This window comes from Etheostoma cragini, chromosome 17 (genome assembly GCF_013103735.1).
Source record: "Etheostoma cragini isolate CJK2018 chromosome 17, CSU_Ecrag_1.0, whole genome shotgun sequence".
NCBI lineage: Eukaryota > Metazoa > Chordata > Actinopteri > Perciformes > Percidae > Etheostoma > Etheostoma cragini.
The window spans coordinates 11,908,098-11,934,288 of NC_048423.1; the positions used below are offsets into that span (position 1 = coordinate 11,908,098).

Genomic DNA, 26,191 nt, shown 5'->3' on the forward strand with positions numbered 1-26,191 from the left:
GAGAGAGAGAGAGAGAGAGAGAGAGAGACACCAGAGTCTTAAATATACATGACTATCCGTGACGTAGGCCTGTCTTATTTGCTTTCTTCCACTTTCTAAAAATAGAAGGCAGAAAATGCCCAGACATTCATAAATAATGTGATACACACTCGATCAATCACAGATCACACTTGCAAACCCCCTAATTGACTAAATATCGTATTCCACAGGAAAGATACCAAAGCCAACATTGAACTATTGTGATGAGGAAAAACACATATAGGCATGCAGTATTTAGAGGGTCGCCAATTTAGACCATAGGCCTATAGCCTATCGACAATTTTTGAGGAACACATCAGTCTTAGAGCTTATTTATGCGGGAATATTAGTTTGGGAGTCGCAAATATTTGACAGCTTAAATGCTTTTGTTGCTGTTTTGATGTATCCACTAGATGGCAGTAGGCTATTATCGCCTGTTTCAGTGCAATCTGTTCTGTAGTAGTAGGTAGTACTACACACGAAGCCTAGTAGACCTCAGACTTATTACACGGCATGACGTGTGTGGATTTATTTCTTTATCATCAAGAAATAATAATATAAATAAATGTTGTTTTCAGAATTCGCGTTTCTTAACGATAATCATTGTTGTTATCTCTCAACAAATTTAAGAAGAATACATTTTGATCCGATAGAAATGTTAATACTAGGAGGATTACATTTGAATTCAGATTCAGGAAAATAGATTTGAATTATGTCATTAGTTGTCGCACATTGATCAGCTGCTCTTGAAGTGAAGCATTCATACAGCAGAGTTCAATGACACTATAGCCTGTTGCATTTAGAAGGCCTAGGAGGTAGGAAGGTGAGAACAGAAGAGTCCTGTCAAGTGGTAAACACTTACACGCTCTTTCTGCTCTCAGCCAGTCACACATCCACCATAACATTTGGAGAAAAAGAATGTGCACAAAAGAAGAAAAACACTTTAAATCCGTCTTGCCTGCATCGGACATAACCTACAAGAGCACTATCATCCAATTTCAACATTTCATATAACTTCGGACAAAATTAGAATCACGGTTTAGAAAATGTGTTTGCAACAGATTTGTTTTTGAAAATATAATTTAAAAAAAAAGCCGGGAAATGTAGGCTATTTCCCTCGTACATAACGTAATTCATGAGGATATGTCGATGGTAATGATAATAACAGAAACACACAGATCAAATAAACTTTAAAGAGAATGAATAGAAGAAAATAACTCCTAATGGTCTACAGAGCATCTCTGTGTGTCTGGTTAAACATATTCTCTTCCTTAATGGCAGTTGGTCGGTATGTGTGAGGTAATCCATTTCACTATACAATTTCACAGGGATCGCGTGCTATTATTTCTGCTATTATTACAGTGTAAAAAATCCATAATAGTTAGCCTACTAAAAATAAGCGTCGGTAACACGTAAAATCAAAGTCCAATCTAATTCCACAATACACACTAAATGTAATAAACACTGACAACAAAATATGTTTTGCTTGTCCGAAGAACAACGCAACTGAATATTCCCACTGAACACGTGTCACAGGGATAAGAAGGTTTTCGTCCAATCAAAGAATTATATTCAAAACAGGCTGCTGGAATAAATAGGAACCTTGCCTGAACCTAGACCTATACGTTTAAAACCACCGACCTTATCTTTATATCTTCTCTTTATTCATGTAATTCCTTAAAATATTCTGGCCAGCTAAGTGTGTACAGTCATGCTGCTCCTTTTATTTATTTTAAATCTGAGCCTCAGATCTGTCCCAAAAAACTAATTAAAAACTTTCATTTCAACAGTTCCTCAAGCCTTCGATCACTAAAATAGGTCATCCTAATAAAGCTGGTGCAACATACAAAGAATATAGTCGATAGAAGATAATCACACAGATAACCATGTCATTTCCTTTTGAAATATTATACAATTATATGGATATTTCGTTAGGGTTAAGCTTATTTTTCTTTTGTTTTTTTATAGAAACTATCTGTGACATCCCAGATGTGTCAAAGCATATTTAAGAAATCTAGCCTTTAGCCTATAAATGTATACAAGTTAAATACCTTTCTATAGGTTATATTGAAACCACATGTTTACTCTGACGTCTAGCTGAGCCAAAATGACAACATACAGCAACAGACTAAGTAACAGATCTCTTTTTAGGGCGGATAAAGAAGACGAGAAACTGCAGGATTACTGTTCATGCTGGTTTCATCTTTGTATCACAAGTGTTTCTAAAGTGTATATACACTCAGGACTGACCCCAAACTGCATCATTGGCCTTTCCCCGTTTAGTTGAAGAATTACCAGAATAGTTTTTACAGATGCGTCATTAAAACACAGCCTGCTGGATGCTTTTAATGCGTTTAATGGGAACGTTCGTGCGTAAAACCTGAAAAGTTAACACCTTGGATAATTTTGAGGTTTATTGTAGCTTATTCGTCGGAATAATAGTAATTCGGGCCTTACTTCTTACGTAGCTTGCTGCTCATCTGTTAGACAGCAGTGACCTCAAACGACCACTTCTCACACACTACACTGACGCCGGAGGAGACTTGATCGGCTAAATCATAATAGACAACACTTGATTTGTTTCTTGCTCACCAGTGCCCCAAAACATATTGATCAGTCAAAGAGTTTAGAAGTGAGTTTCATGTGTAGAAACATAAATCCCAAATTGGTCGTGAATGTGTCCAAACTGCCAATTCAAATATCATTGAAATTAAAAAAAAAATGCAGTTGTTTGTCAAACAATTTTAAGCACATACAGTACCCATGAACATGTGCTATCCTGTCGACAAGATAACATATTTTCTCCTTTGGTAGAATGTCTTCTTTTTGTTCTCTTGGACTGTGTATCTTGGAGATTCTACAGGCCTAACATCACTTTTCTGTAGGAATTTCGAATGAATGTATCTGCACAGCATGGCAAATACATGTTTCATGCTAGGGTTGTGCATCATCATTATCATCATCATCATCATCATCATCATCATCGTCGTCATCGTCGTCGTCGTCGCCATCATCAACATCATCATCACCACCGTTATAACAATGATCAGCATCCTCATATCAACCTAATAACAACTAAATATGTGTAGCTATTTGTTGATTCTGAGCACTCTTTGGGTCTCAGTTTATTGCTGCATTTAAATTTGTTTTTCTCGAAAGTATATGTTGATTGTTGTACTAATTAACACATGGTTTGTGGTAGCCTCAAGCTCACCCAGTAGGGGCTTTCACCCCGAGTAGGCTGAGTCCGCGGCCGGGGATCTAATCCGACCTGCGGCCCTTGGCTGCGTGTCACCCCCCATCTCTCTCACCCTTCCCTGTCTATCCACTGTCACTAATAAAGGGAAAAGCCCCCAAAAGAGCTTTAAAAAAATAACACGTGGTTTAAGAATGGGATTGATGATCATTTCAGCAAAACACGCTCCTTTATCGTCAATATTTAGGAGAAAATGTGTCCTCACCTCTTAACAAGTACTTTTTAGCAGTTTGTACTCGTACCTCAGAGAACCTTAGAGGGGCGGTGCTGCCTCCTGTCCTCCTCCCAGCTTCTGGCTCTCGCAACCGGGAAGGCTGGCTCAGGGCGTGCGCTCTTGTGAGCAGCTCCCAAAAATACTCAGAGGGGCGGGGGGCAGAAGGGGTGAGACAGCTAGACAGGAAGACAGATCCAGATCGATGAGACGGAGGTAAAGAACCACCATTGAACTTCGTGGCAGCAAAGTTTGTTTAGTTCTTCTTCTCACCTTTACGCCTCATTGCGCGCTCTGATTCTCCTGCTCCCCAAACCAAGAAGATGCCCAAATCCTCACCGTGCGTATTCCCATGGTTCTCCCTGTGGCTGGCATCTTTGGCTACTTTGGTCGTGCAGTCGGTGCTCTCGTCCTCCTACTCTTCTCCTTCCTCTTCTACATATCAGAGATCTGCAGTCGTTGGGAAGCGAACGGGCTTCACGGAGAGGACGCTGGTTCTCCTGGATGTCAACACCCGCAGTCCGATCCGAGTCCTCAACGACAACTTCCTTTCTTTGCAGCTGGACCCGTCGATCATCAAAGACGGTTGGCTGGACTTTCTGAGGTACCAAAGAGCTTTTCCTGTTCATTGACAACATCGATCATCTGTGTCCACCTCTACAATGTTGGTGGCTCTTTTATTCATTACGCACGCAGCCACGTTGTCTGCATTGCCATAGAATGAGCCAGGACGTTCACATTACTGAATGATTTTTTTTTAATCGACTGGCAAAGTCCGAACTTATTACATAATTTAACAAGAGTGAACGATTGGTGCAAAGGCTATCCATTTCGGGTTTATTGCTGTTAGAGTGCACATCATATCTGTACACAGATAGCCTGATGTAAAAATGAACATTAGACAAAAGTGTGTGCCCCATATCCGTCTAGTCTATAATGCAACATGCAATTTTCACAAGAAATAACATTTAGTTTCGAGGTTTTATTATTTTTTCTTTAAACATCTAAAATCTAATTTCACTTGGGTCCAAGGCCACTCATGCTGTTTTAATGTTCCTTTAGAATGCATGGTGAAATTCAGATTTTTCATTCAATTTTGTGACTTTTCACCTCAGTGCATTTTTCAGAACACTCCAATATCACTGGGACGCACATCATGAGACTCTAACTTGCGCCACTGGCACACGCTTCGATCATGGATTAAGAATCATAACATTTTAAAACTCAAAACTTGTCAAAGTAACTCAGTAATATTTACACTAAACTTTGGACTGACAAACTATAACTCACCATGTCCTGGATTTGACTTCAGAAAATGTCTCCTTGTTTAGTTCAGCTTCTTAATCACATTGTATAATGGTCTGTATCATACGTATCATATGATCTAGGCCTGCAGAAGATGCTCTATAGGGTCAAATATTTTGGAAAGTGCATTTCATAGACTGGAAACCATTTACCAAAAAAAAGGGAGGAGGTCACTACTCTGGGCCCAAGTCTTCCTCTCAAACAAAAGAAAACAGTTTATTTATTTTACAATAAAGTCATAGGGACGTTTTTAATTTTCAATTACACAACACCACACGCAATTCTCTCTGTCACACAGCCTCCTTTAACTTTGTTCTGCTTAGTTGTTTATTGCTCAATCTTTTTATATAATCTATATATCTATACATCTATTTATATTTATATATCTATATATATAGATACAGATATATATATATATATATATATATATCTATATCTATATCTATATATATATATATATAGATATAGATATATCTGATCTATATATATAAATATATATATATATATATGTAAATATGAACTCCAATTGTTCGATCAGGCTGTCGGCCGTAAATGTATGCATCTTCCGTCATTTTATTGTGTGTTCAAGCCGACTGCCACGTAGGCTGTGTTGGAGAAAATCTGTGATTTGCAGCAAAACAAAACTCCCCCATGTTTGTTTATAGGTTTTTCGAAACATCAAAACTTCCTATGCACTAGATATTGTCTTTGGAAATGTCACCTACAACTACATTGACACTTTTTTACGCTGCATTCATTGTTTTAAAGCAACGAATGCAGCGCACAAAAATGGCAATTTAACACACACGCGCACACACACACCCACACACACACGCGCAAGTGCTTCACTAGCAGAAAGCACACAAATAGCTACGCTTTTTGTTCGTGACAGTGGAATATAAAGGTAGCAGTTCCTCCTTCTTTCTGTTGTTGGTCTTCAGAAATAGTCAGTCCTTCGAATTTAAAATAGTGTAGAGTAAAACCTCCGAACATTACGCCGTTGTTACACTGTACCTGCTGCAGCTGCTTCCTAATGATTTTTGTCTCAGGATGACGGATGAAGAAGAAGTTGCCTGTTTCTCGGGCCCGCTGATGTTAAAGAGAAAAACTGGACAGCCCTGCACGTGGTGTTTTAACAGCCACGACAACGTTAAATAGCCTACTTCATTTGTATTCATCTGTGTTAGGCTATATTTATTCAAATGTGGAAATAGTAATATGAAATTTAGTAAATTTAGTGGAATTAATATTAGCTTAATCGCGTTTCTGCTCCTCTTATGACCATGATTGTAAATTGAAGCCACACATACATTGTGTTTTAATAACGCGCAGACTCTGGACGTCATATTAAATGTGAGTGCCATTCTGTCTTGTGTGTCTGCAGCTCCAAGCGGCTCGTGACCCTAGCGCGCGGCCTGTCGCCTGCCTTCCTGCGTTTTGGCGGAAAGCGGACCGACTTCCTGCAGTTCAACAACCAGAAGAACCTCGCTAAGTTCAGAGGGCCGGGGCCAGACTACTATCTGAAGAACTACGAAGACGGTGATTAGACACGACGTTGCTCTTCGTCTACTTGTCTTGTGTATTTTTGACGGACTTTTACAACACATGTCTGTTCCCGTGTGTTTCCCCTCTGTCAGACGCAGCGAGTTCATTTTAGTGCGGAATTCTTATTTCCTCCAAATGCAACGTTTATTTATTTTAAACAGCATACATTTCATTATACAGTAGCTAGGCCTACAATTTGTTGGGACACCTATCTTAAACTTACACCGGCCCTAATTAATCCGAGGCTTGGTTTGTTCAGTTTTTCATTCAACGTTTTACTGAGATGCTTTGTAAAATTTACTCACTAAATGGTTTGGACGAAAATATTCGAAGCACCTATCACAATTTAACTATACGTTAAAATACCGCCTCCAAAATGTCCCTCTGTATAGGGCACTAAGGATGCTGTTTTTGAAACATTGACTGGATAAAACGTGACTTGATTTTTGTTATTGCCACCCTTCATTCTAACCCCAACCGGTCGTCAGACACCGCCTACCAAGAGCCCAGGTCTGTACGAGGTTTCTTCCTTAAAGGAGTTTTTCCTCGTCACTGTCGCTTGCTCTGGAGGAAACTACTAGAACTGTTGGGTCCTTGTAAATTCTGGAGTGTGGTCTAACCCTACTAACCATCTGTAAATGGGGGTGGCAGTAGCTCAGTCCATAGGGAGTTGGGTTGGGAACCGGAGGGTCACTGGTTCAAATCCCCGTATGGACCCAAAAAGTTGGGAGCGTGGATTGGTGGCTGGAGAGATGCCAGTTCACCTCCTGGGCACTGCTAGGTGCTCTTGAGCAAGGCACCGTACCCCCCCGACCGCTCAGGGCGCTGGTTCAGCTGGCAGCCCACTCACTCTGACATCTCTCCATGTATAGTGCATGTATAGGTCCTGAGCATGTGTGTGTATTTCAGGCCTGTGTGTGAGTACTAACAAAAAGTGTGTACACAGAGTGTAGTGCAGTAATTTCCCCATTGGGGACTAATAAACAAATTATCTAAAATTATCTTATCTTATCTAAAGTGTTTTGAGATAACTCTTGTTATGAATTGATACTATATATAAAATTGAATTGAAATTGAAAATAAAACACACATTTGTTATAGGCTACTTTTATACAGCATATGGTTAAAAATATCTGTTACAAATAACACATTCTGTTCTATTTTAGGAAAGTGTGTTTAAAATGACACAACCTTTTAGGTATCAACAGGTGGTTGTGGTTTTACTTGCAAAGTATAACATGGAGGAATATGTGACACATAATGTTTTGATAAAAATAGCAACATAATTATGACATTGTTCAAATTCATGACAATAACACTATTAAAGTAGCATTGATTTCTTTCATCTATGCCCACTTGCAGATATAGTGCGCAGTGACATTGCGTTGGACAAACAGAAGGGCTGCAAAGTGGCCAACCATCCTGACATAATGCTGGAGCTGCAGAGGGAGAAGGCTGCCACGACACAGCTCGTCCTGCTGAAAGAGCAACTGTCCAACATCTACAGCAACATTACAATAACAGGTAGGAGATCACACACACACACACACACACACACACAGATTTTGGGGCACATACTCATATCCTAAGAAGCATGTTATGCTTGTTCAAATACCATAGCCCGGATTTTGTGGGTCATGCACGTTCATGCAGATGCCTATGTGCACTCACATATGGTTCAAAGCATGCCAATGTAAACCATCAGCTTTCAAAATGACAAATGCAATTTGTAAAAGAGGAATGTGGGGATGGATAGAGGAGTGCAGCAGAAGAAGGCTAGTAAACAGAGTACTGACATTTTCACTGGTTACAGTTAACTCAATCTGACCGCAGAAGGAACTCTGGAGTCCTGATTTTGGGTGGGCTGCATTTCTTATCTGTTACAGTGATTGACTCGGGTGGAAATAAGGAACTATAGGAGAAGAGAGTAAATGAAGGATTTGTCTGTTAAAATTACCGCAGTTTTTGGATGTGTAGAAGTGAATGAGTGAGTGCATAAAAAGATGAAGTCAGTGTCAGAAATGTTAGGTAAACACAGAGTGTTTTTTCGGAGCTGAGAAGTAAAAGAAAATTGGTTGGTTAAGGTTATAGAGCATATTTTGAATTTAGAAGACCAAACTAAAGACGGCAGAAAATAAAGGAAGTAATAGTAAAAAATAATGTTTAACTATAGTCCATGAGCAATACAAATGGAACTGCATCATTAGAAGAATATACTGGACCTAATGCTGTTCCAAGTCTTTACTACTCTGTTGCCTCTTACAGAAACACACATACTTCCTATCTTCTTTAGCATCTTGAAAAGACAGTAGGTGGAGAGTGTCTCTTGGGTGGGCAACATTTTTTTTCTAAAAAAGAGAACCACCCAGAAAGTAAGTCTTAAGGCTGAAGAGAGCCTGGAAAAATTATTCCAACCAAAGAGATACCTTAATTTGTTGTGCTATCTGACTGGGAGTTAAGGTCACACTTGGAAAGCATTTAAATGATTAAAAGTTTATATTAATGTACACAATCCAGCGTTCACTGTAAATCCAGAGAAATATGAAATATTTGGCCAAGTATTTTGAAAAGACTGATGAATTGCATGAAACAAATAATCCAAATCTCTGTCACTAATATATTTGGTAATACACACAGAACTAGTGGCCTGAGTGGGTCTGCAATGTGTTCTCCATGTTTTCAGAAGGTCTCGCTTCCCTGGAGTGACTGCACTGTGTTTTGCCAACATGAGTGATATATGTGAAACAGCATCTATTGGCTGCGTATCTTTACATACTCTCAAGTACAACAGTCAAAACATGGCTTTGTTGCATTTATCAAAGTAGGAAAATACATATAAGACGTGTCTGGACCTGATCTTGTGAGGCGTGAGTTCACAAGTTCAGTTCCGCAGCCATGTATAATTTTGTTCTAAAAGGCACTATGACCTTTACATTCTTTAATTTTGCAGCCACAGGAACGTTACAATTTTCACAATGTATTCCCTGCCTATTCAGATGTTTACATTTGACTTTGTAGTTTTCATCATTCAAACATATTTCAGATCAAGCATGCTGATAGTTATTATCTGATAATATTTTTTTTGGGTTGTATTTAGATGGTGTTTACATAAACAACATTTTTAGAAACAGCACAGGCAGAAATATTTTTTAATGTGGATATGATAGCCAGGCAGGCAGAGACACACAGAATATGATATTTCTTAACTATCATAAAAGACCTTAAAAAACTACAATAACCCAGACAATATCTATTCCTAATTTAGTTATCATTATTATTTAAATCGTTGTATATAGTAGCATTAAACCATGGTAGATACAACTAGCCTCTGTTTTATACATGTGGTATAGTGCTAAGTTTCTCAAAATTTAGACTACGTTTCCCATAAACCCTGCTGCTTCCTAACCTGACATGCCAGATGGTTTGTTACACAGAACCATCTCAGAAGCTGTCACTGGAAACTGTTTGGAAAAGGGTAGGCACTTAAACAATACTTGGCGGCTAATTGGATGAAGCATCTGTCAGTCTATCAGTGTATCATCAGCTAACTTTACCAAATCAGATCAACCAACCACTTGAGCGACATCTTTTTCTTCAAGGGAAGTCTTTGGTGCCTTTTTTTGCTCTTCTTTCAATGAAGAATTATATGAACGTAGAATGTTTAGTGTACCTTTTAAGCTTATTCTGCTCTTGTGTGGACTCAAATTACTTTGGTTAAATTCCTAAAATTGAAATGCAAATATTTAAACTGACTTCACGGGTGTCAATATGATGAAATATAAGTTGAAAATATTGATGCAATAACACTTATGGGGATAATGAATCACAACGGAATGTTTTTTTCCCCACACACTAGACATCTTTTGCATCATTTTACCGATGATGAACGTTTTGTCTTTTTAAATGTGATCTCCTGGTGTGATGGTTCCTATTAAGGGCTAGAAGTGGAGGTGAGAGACAGAGCACGGCGCCTTGCTGTTTTTGAGCAGGTGCCATAGGTATTATCAGACTGGTTGGCTGGGAGTGGGGGAGGAAGCCAAGCAGAAGGACTTTATTTACCCAAAGCTGATTTACTGTGAAGCGTTCTTAGAGACACGTTCATTCTTTCTAGCAAAGACACAAGCTACAGGTTTGCCCCCTGGGAAATGCGGTTCAAAAGTCTGAAGGATATTTTTCCAAGATTATTTGTGAAGGTGGAAAAGCTGCAGTTACATATATTACTATATTATATACATATATTGACTGTTTAAATAACTTACCTGGATAAGCACTGAATATGCTAAAAAAACATGTTTGCCCCATGGTCTTATTAGTACACACACTTGAACTCCAAGCATGTTGTGTGAAGTAGAATCTATGCAAAGACCTTACATCTCTGTGGTTGAGAGTAAAAGGGGTACAGAGGCACTAGGGATGTGTGTTTAAACATGGTCTGGTAACAATCAGCCAAGATGCACGGTGTGTGTGTGTGTGTGTGTGTGTGTGTGTGTGTGTGTGTGTGTGTGTGTGTGTGTGTGTGTGCGTGCTTGTGTGCAGGCAGTAGGTGTTTAAAGGACCTTTAACAGTCTCGCTCCAACCCTTTCCACTCACCACTGTCTGACCTTTGACCTAGGCTTGTTAGAGCTATCAATAATTGGGGCCACTCCAAGCTCACGCACACACACACACACACACTTTCACTTGAGAAAATACCCCAAGTAAGCGGACAGGGTCAGGATCATCTCATGTCTCTCTGCTGGAGTATATCCCTCCATCAGGCATCACTTCTTCAGTTCTGTCTTCTTTTCCTCTGCCTCCATCATTTCCGTCTTCTACACAACTTAACACCTCTCCCTCATTTTCTCTCTCATGTTTACTGTTAGCTTAGCTGTGTATATTGTGACTTCATGTGAAAGTCCTATGTTTATTTGACACTTCAGCGAATGAGGCCGTCAATCCGCTCAACCTGTGACCTCAAAGGCCTCGTCCGTGTGTTTAAGGTTTCAAAGGATAAACACAACTCAATTTAGGAATTCCTATACTGTGTTTTTCTTGTAGTCTAAGGACGGCTGATCAATATTTGAGAACACGGACAAGAAGAAAATCCTCCCAAAGCAGAGAAACTAGAGAAGCAAGAGTCAAACATAGGATGTTTTTAGTTATAAGGTCTGCAGCTGCTCGTGAGACAGTGAATAAGAAACATGTTTTGCTATTTCTGTTGGAAGTATAAGGTAATCTCCTTAAATGTTTTTATAGATTTTTTAGGAGATAGGAAATATTGTGCAAACCTGAAAAAGGACACATTATTTAATCAATTGGAGCAATAGTGTATATGTATCTTGCTATAAATTGCTGCACTAACAGAAATGCTGCATACACAATGTTACATGGTAGATACGCCTTAATGTCTAAGTAGAGTTTGTCTAAATGTTAGTTGTTTTAGAGTTCCTTCACATATGTACAGTTATGAAGGAAAAATAAGTCATACTACAGTATGTTTTGGTACAAGCAACCTCATAAATAATGAAAATTATAAGGAGAGTTTTATATTAGGATTATAAATACAAAAAAGAACAACATTAGGAGAATCTAACTGCAAGGCTTTTATTGGGATTCTTAATTGGAGGTAAACTCACAACTTGGACGTTGGAGTAATGTTCCTGTTGGGCAGTTATACTAAAGTCTTTTGGACACAGCCAGCTACTGGACATCAGAAGAGGAGGAGTAGCCATCTGGATAAGATGGAGGGGCTAAGTAGGCCATCTCCATCTTACCACATGATCCACGAGGTCATACTTTTATTGATATCCTAGGTTGTGGTTAAAGGGCATCACATAAATGAGCAATATTTTATGTTATGTTACATGAGCCAGATGTTAGCTTCATGATCAGGCAGATGGTATGCAGCCTGACATCCTAATTTACTTTCCTCTTTCTCTCTTTGGCTTTCTTGTCTGTTCTCATATGTATAGAATCAAGGGCAGGCCCTTAAAAAAATAATTGTTGGAGCGGCCTCTAGCTCACCCATTAAGAGCGTTCGCCCTATGTTGGCTGAGTCTTGCAGCGGCCCGGGTTGGAATCCGACCTGTGGCCGTTTGCTGCGTGTCAACCCACCATCCCTCTCCCCCTTTTATGTCTATCCACTGTCACTATAATAAAGGGAAAAGCCCCAAAAAATAATCTTAAAAATAAATTGGTGTATTGGGTGAAGCATCTAATACCATCCATGACTGGCTAACTTCAACCCATGAAATCAGCTAACCACTCCATTGAGTGAAAACACCTTTTCGATCAAAAGAGTGTTCTCTGATCTCCTTTCAGTGAATAAATACTTTCCAGTTCTGACATAACTGATGCCATTGCAGCATCTATGCTAACATATTTAGGAGCCAAAAGTGTTGTTTTGAACAAATAGTTGCCTTTGTCTCATCACACCAAATAATAAATGCCAGTAGCTCCTCACAAGACATTGATTGGTCCAAACCATGGCTGTTGGGAAACAAACGCATTATTTGAAGCCTGACAAGATGGATTTTCATCTCCATTTGCTTCATGATCAGGCAGATGGTATGCAGCCAGACATCATGATTTAGACTCTCCTCTTTCTCTCCTTCTTAGTGTGATCTCACGTGTAGAGTATCAAGTGACAGAACTGTTTACTGTGTCTAATCAGTTGTTAGGTTTAAGTAAACATTGCTGAGAGCACATCAGACACTAATACCTGAGCTCTTCTCTTTGAACTGACACAGAGGTCCAGCAGTCACAGCTAGAAGCCTCTTACTGAGAGCTGCAGGGCTCCATTGAAGGGAAACTTGAGAAGAATGACAAAATAGAAAAGTGTGAAGCAATACTAATGCAACCCTGCTTTCACAACAAACGTGCAAGTGCAACAGAGCAAAGCCATTATTTTAAACTGTAGTAGAAACTAGAGTTCCCCAGCAGCTGAACAAGCCGAGAGAGCAGAGTGGCGCACTGTACTGAATTTCCACCAGGTTATCTGGCCAAAATCTAAATCTAAATTTTAGTGATGGGCGCGAGTTATGGATCCTTCTCTGAGTACTTGTTGTTATGAGAGAATTCAAGGGGTTAATGAGGAAACTCGAGCTCTTAGCTTTTTTTGTTGTTGAATTAGAATTTGAACGTCAACATTATGAATAAACCTTTAAATTATTAAGTACAGCCCTAATGGTAACTGTGACTGTTCTGATTGTAAATAAGCATTATGTTTCACATTTATTGTTGTGCATTGTTATTGCTGCTGCCCTGCTCTTTCAAATCTGTTTGAAAAATAGATTTCCCTCTACAAGGAACCGATCACCTCTCATGTAATTAATGCGTAATTTAATGCGCGTTAACATTACGAGTGCCGATTGCTACCTAATGGAATTTTTGAGCCTACATGTGCTGTTCTCCAGGATGTGTGTTCTGGTATTGACAGGAGATGAATCTGCAGGTCATGTTGGATGTTGGATGGGTGTGTAGCACGTCTGACCTTCACGCAAGAGACTGAAGTTTGCATTCTGTCACAGACTTGCAATTGACGTTTGCCTTTTTATTAACCATTAACAACTTTCCCCAATTTTAAACAACTGTTTTGGTTTCCTGGCCCTAACCAGTTGGCACTGCATAGTTTGATCACCGGTCTGGACCGGGCCTGTCTGTGTGAGTTTTTATGTTCTCCCCGTGTTTGCGTGGGTTTCCTCCGGGTGCTCCGGTTTCCTCCCACCATAAAGACATGCATGCTAGGTAACTAGGACTACAGTTGAAAATTAGCCAAGTGGCTAACACTGGTACATTTACAGAAATGTTGATTAATGTGCATTGTCCTAATCAAATAAATAAACATTTAAAATAATACCTTAAACATAGTTTATTTGCTACGTTCACAATCCTTCCCTAACTTAATCACGTCTAAGTTGCCATGTGCAGATGTTGTAGGAAGCAAGAACTTAACAAATGTTGCTGGTGGACAGCATCACTGAACATAGACTTTGCAGTATTGTCAAGTGTTGATTTGCTGCGTAGAGGAGAAAGGAGCAAAAGATTAGATTATGCTTGTCTGAACTATTCTCTGATCCTACCAGGACTTGGAATAAAAATCCTTTAAGTGTGGCAGAAAATATTAGATAGGATGGGGATACGAATTTTGAAAATGAATACAGTGTTGGTTTAAATTCCTACTTTACATAGTTTACAGCATCCATTAGCTGCCTTGTAGGATGGATAATGCTTTTTGGGCTCCACTTCAGATTACTCTACTCTACTCTACCTTGTGAATACTACAGTTTTGTGCGCTTGATGGGAAACCGGTAACTAAAGAGCATACACAAAATGTGTTTGCTCATTTAAATCAGCATCTTTATGAGCAAAGCTCTTTGTGCAGTACAGTTATGAAGAAGGCTCTAGGGAAATTCAAATCCTTTATTATGAGTCACTAAACATGACATAGAGAGCGGCTGAAGGTTAAAAATCTGGAAAGACAAATATTAGGAGCAGACACAGAAAGGGGATTTGGCTTAACATATGTGAAAGGCTTGAATGTTTTCATCAAAACAAACAGGCACAGCTGTCTAAAGTCAGAGAGCCTCTAGTTATAGCTTTATGTTTTACTCATTTGAGTCCAAACATATTGTCTTCCAACAGTGGGTAACATGCTTCATCCTTCTATATCACTCCTCTCTGCCTGTTGTCCACTCTTTCTTTAATCTCATGTTCAAATATATTCTGTAAGGAAGAAGTAGAAATATTTCTTCAACTTAATTAAAATTCCCTTAGTGAATCAGCCCACACGCTCACTTGCAGTGAATTGTAATGGATTTAGTTTTTGGTGTTGCAGCTGCCTCAGTACCCTGTTCATCTCCAGCTCACTGCTGAATGCAGATTTATGAGACTTTTTCCTGCCAAGTTTCACACTGTAACACTGCAGTACATTCAGTTGCCATCACAGCAGAGAATAGATATAATCTGCTGTGATTTGTTGATATCCATAAAGATAATATTAAATATGAGCAGTCATTGTGGATCTTGGAAAGTAAAGTGGTAAAACAAAGATTAAAGATTGTGTGTATGTTTTACATATTACGGATTGCCCCGACTGTTTGCTTTACTGTACTTTTTAAAGAAATGAACCTGGAAATCTGCTGTGCTGTCAGCAACAGAGTGAATCAAAACTCCTAAATCTGCTTTAAACAGAATGCCCATTGTTTCTATACAAATACATAACGCTTTGGAACATCATCAAATACATACAGTAATTGGGATCAGTGGTTCCAAACAATGAGTTATTCAGCAGAGATTTTCTGTCTCTGACTTGTCCACACAGTTACGTGAAGTAAAATGAATATCCTTCTCTTTAGGAGTGGATATTTACCAATTGCAATGGATTTTAGATGTTAGTTTTGAAGCAAAGTCTTTTATTAATCTCATAAATTAGTAATTCAATATTAATGTAATGTCCTTCTTTCTATTTTAGCATTTTTAAATGATCTTTGCTTCTATAATTTAGTTAAAACAAAACAAAATAATTTTAACTAAACAATTGCGTATAAATTTGAATTGCAAGAGTCTAAAAATGTAGATTCTTCTTGTTTTTAGCACATTATTTCCTGTTTGAATTAATTAATAATTGACAAAGAGCGAAAAGAAACTTGAGACAAATAGTAACAGGAGGATATATGCAACAGGTCTTTGGTCAGACATGAAAAGAGATTGCTGATACAAATGGCAAACTGAAGTAAAACTAAGACAAGCCTATAAAGGGATCCATGAAAATACCAAGTTGACCTTTAAGTGAGCTAGGCTATCCTTTGCAAATTGGCTTTAGTCTCTGCTCAGTTTGGTTTTAGGGTTTCATGGCAAATTATTTTTCGGCTTTAGGCCTAGATTAAAAGATTCCAACAATCAACACACTGGTGCTGATGTATTAAACCAGACCACATGCTGCTATGAAAAATGGCCAAACAGGCTGCTGACACGGTCCAAGCACAACAAACTGAGAGCTTGGCATGTGGTGGTGGAACACCAAAGACAATGGCTACCTAAGTCAGACCGTCAGAGCCAAACCCATCGGGTAGCTACTGAACAAAAAAACCCGCTTATGTAGAAAACAATGAGATTATTATAACCCCAACTTAGTTAGTACATCGGAACATTAAATCATAAAAAACATTTGCACAGTTGAGCTAAATTTCTGCACTACATCAATCTACTGACTTAGATTTGATCTCATCTGCTGATATCTGGCCGTGTGAAACAAGACATGCTCATTTGTTTTGTGTAGTAATTCAAAACTATCTTTGCAACTTAACTTCCCTGTAGTAAAGTTCACTTGTGGTTTTCAAAGATTTAGTTTGCTTCATTTGTCCTCTCGGCCACCATGTGCATCTGTTTAGCACAGTTATGTTTAAAGTCCTTTTAAGTGCATCTCTAACAAGAATCATTCCTTAAATAACTTATATAATTAGATTACTAGATTATATATTAGATTACTACAGTTTCACACATGCAGGCTTTTTACAGTGTAACACAGAGTAGTAGTAAATATCTATGTAGTATTTTGGTTGAACCTGAATACAATAAACCACATGAACTCATATCCCGCTTGTGTTTGGCTGAATTTAGTACATGCATTTTTTTGTCTTACCTGTCAGTTGACAATTATCAGCAGTGACGTAAGCTCAGCGTGACAAACTCTTGATTGCCATATTGCCTGCTGTTTTCCCTTACTCTTTTCACATGGTCTGCTCAGATCCAGAAGTGTCGGATTTTCCTTCATTGAAAGAATACCTAGTGTTTAAATCATAGATGGATGTAACATGTAATTCCATGTGTTTGCAATATGCCTTGAGACAAGTGCCAGCAACCTGCAAACGAATGTCATTTTAATAGCCTGATGCATGGGAAATGTTTGAAAGCAGTCCTTCCTCGTCTATGATTGTTTGGCATGACATCCAACCTCCACATTTTTCCTCAGAACTCTAGAAAACATACGTTTTGTGTCAAATTTCAAGTCATGGCACAGTGTTCTTGACTGCTCTGAGCCAGTTTGTACCAATGGGATGGACCTGTAGCAGGAATGCTGGTACCTCTTGTGTGTGTGTGTGTGTGTGTGTGTGTGTGTGTGTGTGTGTGTCCAGATGAAGTTGTTATCCTGAGGGGAAACATGCCGCCTTCATTACCAGCGAGACACATTTTATTTCCTTAATTTGACTCTCAGGCTGTCATCCGTTATTTATGAGATTGCTGCCCTGTGTGTGTGTGTGTGTGTCTGTGTATGTCTGTGTGTGCCTGTCCATCTGTGTGTGTGTGCCTGTCCATGTGTATTCATTGTGTGCAAAGTTTGTACTGATTGTAGGGGCTAGTAAGGGGCTAGGAAGCTGTAACCACTGTTTAGGGATGCAATTTGACCTAGTGTTTAAGAATGTTACGCTAATGTTTCTTCTTTCAACTACTTAGACTGGAATTTAACACACTCATTAGCATCACATAAATGTTTGCAGCATTTCTGCATGCGTGCGTTGTGTGTGGGTGTGTTCAAGGAGTCTCCTTTTCCTCGTAGTGAGTGAATACAGTGTAGTAGTTATCATCATCATTTTCAATAATTATCAGAAGACTTAAACACATTTGTTAGCATGAAAAGACTAATGAAATTATTTTTTATAATATATATTTTATAATTTCACATATCACTTTTTCTTTGACTAAGATTAACTTAGGGATTTTTTCTCTGCACTCTATAATGGTTTCCTTGGTAACCCTGTCTCCTAGTGATGAAGTGTATGTAATACTAATTTGCAACAGCAAATATGAAACGTAATGTCACATAAATTCATTTTTTTAATCATATGTGCATTTATAATGCATGTATCCGCAAAGACGCAAAATCTATCTGAATTCTGGTCGAGTCCAACACATAGCTGTGTTGTTTGTAAATTTGGAGTGTTGTCAGTAGAGAGAAAAATCAAAATAGTCGGTGCTGCCTACACCGTGTTATCCTCCTGCTAGCGTTAGCACCCTACAGGCTTAAACAAGGGAAGTTTTAAATGTGTTTTTAGCCTCTATACATGTTCAAAGTGTCATTAAAAGTGCATAGCCATGTGCAGTGATCCTTCTGAGTGAACACATTGAATCTGACTGCAGTCGATGTGAAAGAAATGCATGAAAGTTGTGCTAATTCAGCTCTCTTTAGTTCCTGTGTTGCGTAGTTGCAGTTAGAGAGGTTAGGGACCGTCTACAAACTACAACACAGAAAACAAAAATATGTAGGTTAGCAATCATACTGCTGTCTCAACACAGGAACTAAAGAGAGCTGAATTAGCTGAACTTTCATGCCTTTCTCTCACATCTACTGCAGTCAGATACACTGTGTTCACTCGGAAGGAATCACTGCACATGGCTAGGCACTTGTAATGACATTTTGAAAATGTTAAGAGGCTAAAATCACATTTAAAACTTGTCTTGTTTAAGCGTGTTGGGTGCTAACGCTAGCAGGAGGATAACACGGTGTAGGCAGCACCGATTGGTTTCGTTTTTCTCTCTACTGACAGCACTCCAGATTTACAAACAACAGAGCTACTGTAGGTGTTGGAATCAACCGGAATTCTCCATTAACATTGTTGGGACATGTACTTTGCGTCCTTCCTCTTTCTTCACCATAATCTGTTCCTCCTCTAGTTTGTATCCATCATCTTACATTTTCTGTCAAAGGTTGAATAAGTTGTTTTCATCAAATAGATTGTTTCTTTCTTCTCCTTATCATTTCCCTGAATGTGTGAGTTTGCCTACTTAATGAAGAAATGCCAGCCAATGTTCAGCACCAGGGACATTAATATTAATGTAAACTCCAGAAAACGTTGCTTGCATAAGACTTTGGCATGTTTCTCTTTTGGACACTTGTGAATCCTCTTTAATTCTTCTCTTTTTTCACTTGGAGCATATGGCTTTTGGGATTTTGTTGGACCTTGTCAGGGGCCATCTATCACTCCTTGGTGTCCTGCTGAGTTGGAGATTCACAGTTCGGGTCTCAGCCCTCAAAGTGGGAAAACAAAAGCTAGAGGGAACAAAGTTAGATTAAGAGAGAGGGAAGGGAAAGGGGGATAGAGGGAGAAGTTAAATACCAGCAACATACTTGGGGGGGAAAAGCAGAGGTGTAAAAAGAGCAAAGAAAGAACAAAATATAAAGATGAGTAAAACGTTTGTTCTCATATAAGACGAACAAAGACAGTTTTCAGTGTTTTTTTTCCTGAACCGATCTTTTAACCTTCGCTGCTAGCTGTGGTAGTTCAGACCCACCAACCCAGTCGGCACCTGAGGTGTAAAACTGTGTCTTCAAGGTTGAGCAAAGTTGTAAGTGCTCGGGGTTCAGTAGCTTCACACTAGTTAGACTCGCCAACAGCCTCAGAGCACAAATAACATCTTCAGACCTCTCTTAAGAAAACATCTTAAAAAAAGGGCGTTTCCAAAAAAACTTTCACAAGCCACTAACTTTTAAATTTGAAATTTCCGGTAAACTCAAACAGATGTGAAACAGGACAATGCATGTTTCATATGTATGATACAAAACTTGCATATTTGTAAATGTGACAACTTTTATGGTTTTTGGTGTATTTATATTTCAATAGATAAAAATATTCTTGGTTGCATCTATATCAAATCGGATTTTTTCTTTATGTTATTGACAAAAACCACAAACGTCTTGTTGGGAAAAGTAAATATACACAGGTAGATCCAATACAAAGTTGTCAATGTACAAGTAAGAATTAGCTAAGCAAAAAAAGACACAAGCTAAAAAAAAAAGGGTGGAAATACTTCAAAATTCACAAGTCAAAAGCAAAAAGGGTGGAGAAAGTAAAATCAACATTTAGGAGCGGCACACAAGGGAAGACATCGGATTTTCTCTTACACTTTATTAAACAGCTTTGACTCTATGCAAAATCAACAGAGAAAGAAACCCAGAATAATTGAGAAAACATGTCCTTCCATGTTGAAGGGATGTGAAAAAGACTAAAGCTCTACCTGCTCCAGAGGCATCGCTCCTGGCCGTAACTGACTTCTGACCCGACAAATAAAACAATAACATGTATGTGCCTCAGAGGGATTTCTGAAGAAGCTACTCCGGCATTATTCTGTGGGAGATGGTGTCTGAAGAGCTCTGAAAACAGCTGTATGTTACAACTGAAAGTTAAAATGATTTCACTGAGCATGAGACACAAATTACTTACAAAGAGATGTTTTTGTCTTCTAGTATCTGCTGTGTCCCGATAGGGTCTTGAATATGGTAAGATAGCTAGAGATGGTGAATTCAGACAGCATATTAATGAGATGGAGTAGGGATGACAGATGGAAAAAGTGGCTTTAATAATACCATAGTGACCTGTATGTTCTTCACCAAAGCTGCATTTAGGCTTAAATAAAGGGAAAAAAACATTTTTCCTACACTTACTAAAATCGGTGCCTCACGAGTCATGTTTACATCTATCTGTCAAGTGGATTTTAAGTAAACTTTTAAAATGTTGCAAAAAAGAAAACATGATTAGAAGCATTTCCATCAACTGGTTTTAGCGAATAAACTAGACTATGCAAAGCGTAGTTTCATCACAATTTGATGTTGCGCTTTATTGTAGATGGAAACTGGTTTGCTAAATCAGAGAGTTTGGAAGCTAAGTTCTTTGGCTAAATGGAGAGAGTTAGCATTATACAAGTTGGTTCAGTGTTTTGCACATAATTGCTCATAAGTTGCTGTACATAATGAAGTGATTTTGATTCAAACGGATCAAGATCAACATGCATTATTCAGTCGGGCAACACAACTATTTGGCTTGCAAATGGAACAAACTGACACGTTTATTCTCTCAAATTCATGTCACGCAACATCATTCAAAGGAAGCACATAGCTAACTAGTATGAAAAGCTGCATACATTACCTCAAATAATGCACACGGGAGAGATACTAAGTCTAATTACCTGTAAGCTTTATGAGCAGGCATTAAGCTCATGAATTGTATTCTTGCTCCCCCCAATGAAAAACTTTTGATTCATCAGTATAGAAAACTAGCCACGGACCTCATGTCTCCTTTAAGAAACTTAAACTCTACAGGTGCCCAGCTACCTTCCAAAACAATGATTCACTGCAGACTTTGTCAAACAACCATCCAAATACCAAACAACCCTGGTCCAAACAACATAATCCAGATTTCCAGGAAAGATTTGACATGTAAAGTCTTAAAGGGAAACTGACTTTGTGGCAGAAATGTTTTTTGCTTTTCCATTTGTTTTAAAAGAAACTGATTTCTGAACAGCTTTAGTTAGCAACTGATTACAGTGCGGCTTTTTATTTACACTTGTTTGTGTCAGATGAAAAAACTGTTGTAAACTGATGGGAGAGAAGCATGATGGACTGTTTGTTTGTTTTGGTCAGACAGAGTGTTGAAAAGGTTTTAAAGTTAGAACCCACACCTCTGTCAGAGCCTGGGAATTTGTTTGTTTGTAAATCTTAAAAAGTAAGACGAAACCGGACACATGTGGAAGCCAGTTTAAAACCCACTTTTATTGAGACAAACAACAGATAGCGGTTTGGCTACATCTGAAGATCAGTCACCTCCAAAAAGTTTATTAGCTCATTAGAGAGTAATGGAAGCTTAATGTTAGATGTGTGACCAAATTGTTTTCTTTCTCATTTGCCAAAGTTTCTCTTTGTTTCTGTTTTTGTTAATTGGCCTAAGTATCCAGTAATTGATGCCTTGGGTTTTTATTTGGAGATTTTATTAGATGCCGGCTGATGTATGGTTACAAGATGACAGAGAAAATATGTAAACTATTTTATGGGCTTTCATCACTTAAGCAGCGCAACACATTCAAAGCGTATTAAATATGTGTCTTAACTGTAATATACAGCCGTTTATGTGTTGTAAAGATATAAAGAAGATAGGAAGAGAGGAGGGAAGAAGGAAAGAAATAACTGGACAAGACTCATGACTGGTACTCATGCATTGAGGGACCTCAGCTATTTGCCTTCCAAGCACTTTTATTTTGAAATTCTGTTGTGTGCAACACAGCACTGTGTTATTGAAGGAATTTAATGAGTCCATAAGTGTGTAATGAAATTTTCCTCGGTCAGAGGAGTGAAGCGCGTAAAGGAAAAGTGGAATTGAATTTTCTATGGTATTTTCGGCAGACCTGCATTCCCTAAGGGAATGTACAGGACTGCTTGCAGTGGCCCAGGCAAGAGGAGGCAAAGTGAAACCTTTCCCTGAGTTTTGAACCTCTGATTTGAATGGCAGGAGCCGACACCTCTAACCAGGAGCAGATGTTTGGCTTGGCTTGACTTGGCTTGGCCTGGTCCTTTCCCTGGCAGAGTAGGAAACCCGGGCGTCTGATAAAGCCAGAATGCCCCACCCGCAATGCTAATAGCCTGGCTCTCCATCACTTGTTCTCTCCTTGGTGAACTCCACTGTCTTCAAAACAGAAGAGAGCCAAGCCAAGGAGAACTCCTGCACATTCACATCAACATCAGCATCTCGACACTAAAATGATGCTGCAGGTGATAACGTTGTAGTGTTGGACAACTGATGGATTTATCATAATTTTCTTCGAAGTTTATTGTTAGCTGTTGTGTAGCGTTCAAGTGAAATTCAACCAGGAGTTTCAAAATAAGCAATATTTTGCAGAAGGCACACTCTGGCAAAGTACATCACCTATTACAAGTTACATTTCGAAAATGTATGAGCGAATAAAAATGAAAAACAAGTAAAACTTTTTTTGTAATAGCATAAAAAGTTATTTGCTTTCAGACTTGCATTTGTCAAGAGTGACCTAAGTAGCAAATGAGTGCTCTTTAATCCAAAGACTTCATACTCTTTTATTTCTAAATGATAACAAAACTCACAGACAGCACCGTTATATAAAAATGTTGAATAATCCGCAGGGTTAAGATGATTCAGGTGATTAAGATGTTTTGTTTATGTGTTGTAAACAAATTGAATACAATTCTTTTCTGTGTTAAACAGTGTTCGATACTAGGCATTGAAGATATTACAGGACACTTTGCCTTTTCATCTTGTAAAACATCTGCTTAGGTTCTTATCCGCCCAACATGAAACGTTTTTTAAATCCTCCAAATGTAACTTAAACATCTTACTCTTACCAGATGTGAACCAGTTTCTCTGCACTGACTTAAACCCCTTTAAAAGGGTATCTGTCTGAATACACAGGCTCATACCTACATATTCCTGGTGTGACCTGCAATTCTTTTGTTTACTCCTTTTACAAACTAGCCAATTGTCCATGTTACACTTGTAGTCTGTGCTTTAGTCAGATAGCTAATTATTGTGCTTCATTTTCACCATTGCCAAATGATATTTTGTATCTTATCACCGCAAACAAAAGGAGATACATTATTATACAGTAACCTCCCACCTTCAGTGCAGATTGATCCAAACTACTGTGGAATATTAACAAATACAGAGCCACCGTAATCATACAATTAATCTTGGATGCAACTTTTTAAGACTTAATCTATGAGACTTTGAAAAAAATAATCTAACAAAAAATCACTACATCCCACTACATTTTTTTTTTTGGGGGGGGGGGGGTCATGGATACATTATTGTCTAAATTGTGAAAAACAAATCAATGAAACAAATAAACGCTGTGTTTATTCAGATATTTGAACTTGCAGTAACATTTGTTTGATCAGTTTATTATATATTTCCCATAATGGGTGTAAATGTATTGGTATTTATTTGTATAACTGAAAGAATCTGTGTGGAGTTGCTTTCAAACTTTTTAGCGTACAGTATTGTTTATGCATCAGTTGAAAGCGTCACCACAAAGCACTGAAGCACAATGTGATCTTTCCAAACATCTGAGCACACTAATTGACCAAAACACAATAATTAAAACAAATCAAAGTCTCACTTGCGTGCAAGCCTCTGTCAACATGTTTTAGTGAAGATGGAAATCACAAATGGTGAGAAAAAAACTTTTCAAATGTCGAAAAGATTCTTATAATGCAGCGTTATGTGTTCGACAGACCGGATCAGGAAAACTCAGCAGCAGCACAAGACTGAAGAAGACAGTTTTGAGACTTTGGGAGATATTTGTTGAGGTGAATGGTCCCATTCTTGGTCTCCATAAACATATGGCAGGAATATCCATCATGGTGCTGGGACGAATCCCAGCTTTATTTTAACATATTCCTGCAGAAACTCAAGTGGGACTTAAAAGTTAAGAGTTATTGGAAGAGAGGCTGTTGGACTGACTGAGGCATCGGCCCCTGTAGTGTGGCCTATACTGGCCAGCAATTTGGAGGATTGATGTGATGATTATTTTTCTTTTTCTTTTGCATTGCTGTAGCAACAAATCAGTATTTTACCACTGTGATAAGAAAGTAATAGGGTCACTTAAAATGAAACTTCACTAATTTAAAGCCTTTAAAACTTTTCTTTGATTGCAAAAATAGTTTTGCATTGATAGTTCAAGCTTTTACATGGATTTTTTGCATTACAGATGAATACGAAAAATGTGAATTTCAAATGAGTTATACATTCAATAAAGTTATATATGAAAATCTGGCTCTTTTATATGTTAAGGGACTGTGCATATGCATTTTTTCCTTGGCTTAAACCCATTGGCAAACATTTGGTCACGTTTGGTTTAAGGTATTATCAGAGAATAAGTATGAAATTATTACATACATTTATAAAATACCATGCCATCATTCATTCAATTTAATTTAATAAGGTAATTATAAGTCATTATATTTAAATTACAAAATAACAAATATCTTAAGTAGTCGGTGTGGTCAATGTACTAGATACAGTTTATACCTTTTCCCATCATCTGATATTATAAATGTATAATTATGTATACAACTGTTCTAAGGCTAACTGGTGGTTCTGTAACTGTTTAATCTGGCTCTGCTCGGTTAGCTGAAGAAAGAACCTTCAGTTTAACTGAAGCATAAGTAATGTGTGTGGATATGGTATGAGAGTGGAAGATGATTGCTGTGATTATGGTGATTATTCTAGTAGTGAAAGGGAGTCTGGGACACCATGTGTTTGCTTTGCTGCCGTCCTAGAGATCTGGTCTTTATAACCCTCATCCATCATATGGCCTGGGATCAAGGATACCCTACTTGAGCTGGGAATGTAGCAGATGTCCTAAATACCCTATAAACAAATTGTTTGTCAGTCTTAAGACTTTTGAAAATGATGAATTTCAAGGTGTTAAAAGAGGCATTTGTTAAGAACCTAAACATGTTTTTCCTGTGGATCATTGATCAGTGATCTGCAATGTGTTTTGCAGCCTAAGCAGGTGTTTCGTGGGAAGGCCTACAGATATTGTTTTAAATCCAAACTCTTTGATGGTTCAGGGGCAGTAAAGCCCTGGGCTACTCGCCGTCTTGTTTCCGTCTGTCTGCCCGCAAGAGTCTTGTTTTACTGCAATTACAGAGCAATCAGAGCTCAATTACAGCATCAGTAGAGGTGTGTGATGAGATGGCTAAACGGATTAGACGTGGAAGCTTTACAACTGCCTTCTTTGGAGGCGACTGTCACTAATCTCTGGTAGTAAAAATGTCAGGTGTGGCCCTCACTTCCCTATCTTTAATGGCTCTTCCTTAAACAAAGCAACATTAATGTCTGACCCACAAATCACATTTTATGTGTTCAAAGAGATGCTGCGAATACAGAACTACTAAGAAAACATATAGTTCAAACACAATCTGTTGAACTTCAGGCTGTTCTTTTACAGGTATATATGGCCTACAATATATTTTTGTTATTAAGAGTTTGATAGCCTTCTCTATACATCAAGTTTAGCCTGTAACGTTGTGGAAAGCTTAAAAGCTTATGACGCTGATGAGACTGTTGAGAGGGAGA

General features: G+C 38.4%; 1 protein-coding gene across 1 annotated transcript in view; it reads left to right on the plus strand.

Annotated features, from left to right (window-relative positions):
• The first annotated feature begins 3,452 nt into the window (after nt 1-3,452).
• hpse2 (heparanase 2) overlaps nt 3,453-26,191 on the plus strand; it is a 56,128-nt gene continuing 33,389 nt past the window's right edge. Inside the window, exons 1-3 of the mRNA XM_034897805.1 lie at nt 3,453-4,089; nt 6,175-6,329; nt 7,698-7,859. Of these exons, the coding sequence (XP_034753696.1) occupies nt 3,809-4,089; nt 6,175-6,329; nt 7,698-7,859 (598 nt within the window). The 5' untranslated portion in view covers nt 3,453-3,808. The remainder of the gene's footprint in view (nt 4,090-6,174; nt 6,330-7,697; nt 7,860-26,191) is intronic.